At 53.0% G+C, this 3,879-nt stretch overlaps 1 protein-coding gene across 1 annotated transcript in view; it reads left to right on the top strand.

Annotated features, from left to right (window-relative positions):
- Positions 1–1,334: 1,334 nt before the first annotated feature.
- Positions 1,335–3,879, top strand: part of HOPX (HOP homeobox) — a 7,186-nt gene continuing 4,641 nt past the window's right edge. The window contains exon 1 of the mRNA XM_007471273.1: positions 1,335–1,491. Within this exon, the coding sequence (XP_007471335.1) occupies positions 1,348–1,491 (144 nt within the window). The 5' untranslated portion in view covers positions 1,335–1,347. The remainder of the gene's footprint in view (positions 1,492–3,879) is intronic.

The raw sequence follows: 3,879 nt of genomic DNA, 5'->3' as shown, positions 1-3,879 counted from the left end.
CTGGATGATTTTGCAATTGTTTGTTAAAACAACAAACCAATGGGATTCCCACACTTGTGCTTGTCTTTTACTGTCAGCAATGGCAAGTGCTGACCTGTCTGTACCAAGTGCTCAGCCAAGAACTTGAAGATAGAGTCTAACTTCCTATACCTCAATACATCTTAAATTGGGGGGAGGGGAGGGGTGCACATCTGCCATTTTTTGGTCCCATTTCAGAGGCTACTTAGGTATGAGAGATGTAGCAGGAAGTCCTGTTGCCCCCGATCTGCTAGAGTAACGTTTGGCTCTAAAGTAAGGAAATACAAGAGACCTTGAAGCTGGTAACCGACCAATTCTCTTGACTTTACAGTTAATTTTAACACAATTAGAGGGGATGCCTGATTTCAAAGACAGCTGCTGCAGATCCTCCTCTATTGGGTTTTGGCTCTATCTTGGAAGGCCTCATCTAGGGAGGAACATAGTGAAGCGGACTCTGGTGGACCCTGTGGAACAATGTCCAGGCCACGCTGGGAAGTGAACAGCCGGGTTGACTGGAGGCCTCTGACTCATGGCTTTAGTTAGAAAAAATCGGGGGTGAAGGGAAGGAGAAGGAGGTTGCAGATCATAGAGTGACTCACACAAGCCCTCAGGTGGAACTTTCTCCTGATGCTGTCCAGGGCCTTAGGAACTGCAGGGGTAAATCACTGCGGACCTACCTTCACCTCTGTAAAAGGAAGAGATCAAAAGCGCCGCCCCCATTTCCCCAACTTTGAGAAGTAACTTCTGTCCTGTGGGTCATTTCCCTGAAGGAGATGTAGGGGTGTGCAGCCCTCCCTGGCGAGGGCTGCAAAGTGCTAAACTGCTTTAGAGGCGGCAGGGCGCGCACGGGTGAGGCGTCCCCGCCGCGGACTCGGGGCAGCCCAGCCACGCCATCTGTCAGGACTGTACCCAGGGCAGCTCCTTCTCCCAGGAGGGAGCTTTGAAGACGGCTTTTCAAAATCGCCGCCGCGCTTCCTCCACTCCTTCCTTAAAGGCTCACGGCCGGGAGGGCGCGGCGTCAGCTTCTTCCCACCACCCCAGACCACTGACCCCGGGAAACTTGTAAAACTTCGGGGCAGGAGCGCAGCCCAAGGACGCGCAGCTCAGCGGCGGGACCCCTAGGTGCGCGCCCCTGGAAGGAGCCCGGGCAGGCTCCCGCAGCAGCCTGCAGCGCCGGAGACCCGTGCGCCGTGCGACCGCGGGCGGGGACAGCCCCGGGGGCTGAAGGTGCCCGGCAGCGCTCCGGATCGCCGTTCCTGCCTGCGTCCCGCCCGCCCGGGGCCTCGCTCACCCCGCCGCTTCTCCCTCTCCCGCAGCCGTGTCGGGACCATGTCTGCGGAGACCGCGAGCGGCCCCACTGAGGACCAGGTGGAGATCCTGGAGTACAACTTCAACAAGGTCAACAAGCACCCGGACCCCACCACGCTGTGCCTGATCGCGGCCGAGGCCGGCCTTTCCGAGGAGGAGACCCAGGTAAGCACCCCCGCGCGCCCGGCTCCTGCCCGCGGGGACCCGCCGCTCCCACCCTCGCCTGGGCGATCTCGAGAAGGTGGGGGGCCGCCCTTGACCTCGGCTCCCGCTTGGCCTCCTTCCCCCGGCTCTTTCGTCGCTTCTGCCCGCACCCCGGGAGCCCAGACCTGTATCGCTCCCACAGCAGCATCCCAGCTCCCCGGCTCCACGGGCGCCAGGTCTGTCCCTCCACCCCAGCCCCGTGGCTCCCGCGGGAGCTGCTTAGAAGCCCCACGCCCACCCTCCCTTCTCCTTGCTTTTCCACTCTCCCCTACAGCACGGGATAAACGCTCTCTCCCCCCTCTGGGCTGGGAGCAGCGTCCCTTGGCCCACTTTTGTCTCGCTTTCCCGGCTTTATTTTCTCCTCTGGGCTGGAAGCGAAACCTTTAGGAGAGGGGCAGTGTGCGCCCTCTGAGCCCAGCGCCCTCAAATCTATTCTCAGCGGGAGTGTCAGAGCTGGAAGGGATATTAGTGATCAGCTATAAATTCAGTCCTCAGGTTTGGTAAACGAGGAAACTGAGGTTTAGAGGGAGAGACTTGCCGTGATGGCACAGGTCGTTAAGCATGCTCTTTGCATCACATCGCGCTGCAGCTTCCGGTTAGCTGCAGAGCTAAAATTGCACGGAGCCAGGGAGATTTGGTTCCGGTTTTTAAAAATGCCACGGCTCTAAGGTTTAGGGTCCTTTTCTGGAGTTTTCTGAGAAGGTAGACATCTGACATTACAACTGAAGGAACTGGAAAAAGATGTCACCATAAGTGCATTGATTTATTTATCTATTTTAAAAGTTCCTCTATTATCCTGAAAATTATTTAGGGTAGAGAATGCAACACTGCCCATGATTTTTAACCACTAGGTACAGTAGGTGCAGTATTGGCTCCTTCAACTGACTTAAAAAAATTTTTTTTAACCCCCTATCTAAACTCTTCTATTTCCCCTTTGGTCATGGAAAGACAATGAGTTCTGCATGATGATACCACTTGGAACTCCTCCAGCACCTTTCCCATGGGAGCCCAAAGCAATTCACACCTCTAGTCGCAGGTCTAAAGCAGAGACTTTCTTATTCTTCCCAACTTATAGACCAGAGCATTCAGACATTTTGTTCTCTCCTCACCATGAATCATACTTACCTGAGGCTTAAAAGCTTGTAATGGGTGCTCCAGTGAATCCTAGAACCAAGACCCCAAGATCCATTTTGGATCTCAAGCCCAAAATGATTTTTACTAATTAAGCCTTTGGAGAACTTGCCCAGAGAAAATCCTCCCTCTCCTAGGTCAAACAGAAAGTCCAGCATATCAGTCTTTTGCAAAGGGAACAGATATCTGGCTAGCCAGAACCAGAACTTAATGGAAGGTGATGTACTGTAACCCAAGTCTAACAGCTCATGTTTCTCAGAACCCCAGCTCTCCCCAGGAGGCAGCCTGCTGTACTGTTGTCATTTACAATCCCACACTATATTTAGGAAAGAGGAGTGATCACAGAGACAGTAACTCAACGTTAAGGCTGTGGGTTTACCATGGGCCCCATATTAGCCTGATTCTCCCTTGGCAAGTGACTGTCATTCCCTTACCTGTAAAGCAGAATGATTATGCTGGCCTTTGTAACAGATGACACTTGCTGCCTATTGCTCCAGGTGCTCTCCGAGTACTAAATCATTTATTTGCCACAACAATGCTATGAGATGGGCACTCTTGGCTCCACTGTACAGAAAGTTTAAATAACTTGCTGAAGACCACCACTGGGGAGTAGCAGCACTGGGATCTGAACCCTGGCAGTCTGGCCCCCTGGCCCAGACGCTTAACTACCATGATGTTTTGTCTCCACAGAAAAGGAATGGAAACAACTGGGTAGGGTGGGAGGGAAGCACTGAAAATTCAATTTATGTTCTATTTCTTCCTGAAAAAAAAATCCATGCAGTAAATGACAGTCATCTCAGGCTATATTCAATCTTTCCGCAAGATTCACCTTATATGAGAGAACTGAGCTGAGATCAGGTTGGGGGCAGGAAGAAAGAGAGGGCACCCTTCTATAACTGAGGTCAGCCAATTCAGACCCCTACAGAGCAGGTTCCTCTGCCCCTTTCAGGCAGCCCTTCTCCCATCCCCCCACCCCCACTTCTCCCGTCCTCAAATGAGTAAATGGTAGACTCAGCCCCTAAGTAAGCATTAGGGGGAATGAGTCAGCCTCATAGCGGGGCTCCTTGCTTCCTTTTCCTGCCATGAGGCTAACACCTTCTTCCTCCCTGAGATTGCCACGGCTCAGCTTTCCCCTCTGTCTTCTGGCATCAACCACAGGGAAGCATCTGAGACCCAAGAGCTCAGAGAGAGGCAAAATTGAGCAGTTTCAGGGAAAGA

This window comes from Lipotes vexillifer, unplaced genomic scaffold (genome assembly GCF_000442215.2).
Source record: "Lipotes vexillifer unplaced genomic scaffold, Lipotes_vexillifer_v1.1 scaffold1191, whole genome shotgun sequence".
Lineage (NCBI taxonomy): Eukaryota > Metazoa > Chordata > Mammalia > Artiodactyla > Lipotidae > Lipotes > Lipotes vexillifer.
The sequence above is the reverse complement of the archived record's forward strand: the minus strand, read 5'-3'. Positions and strand labels throughout refer to the sequence as shown.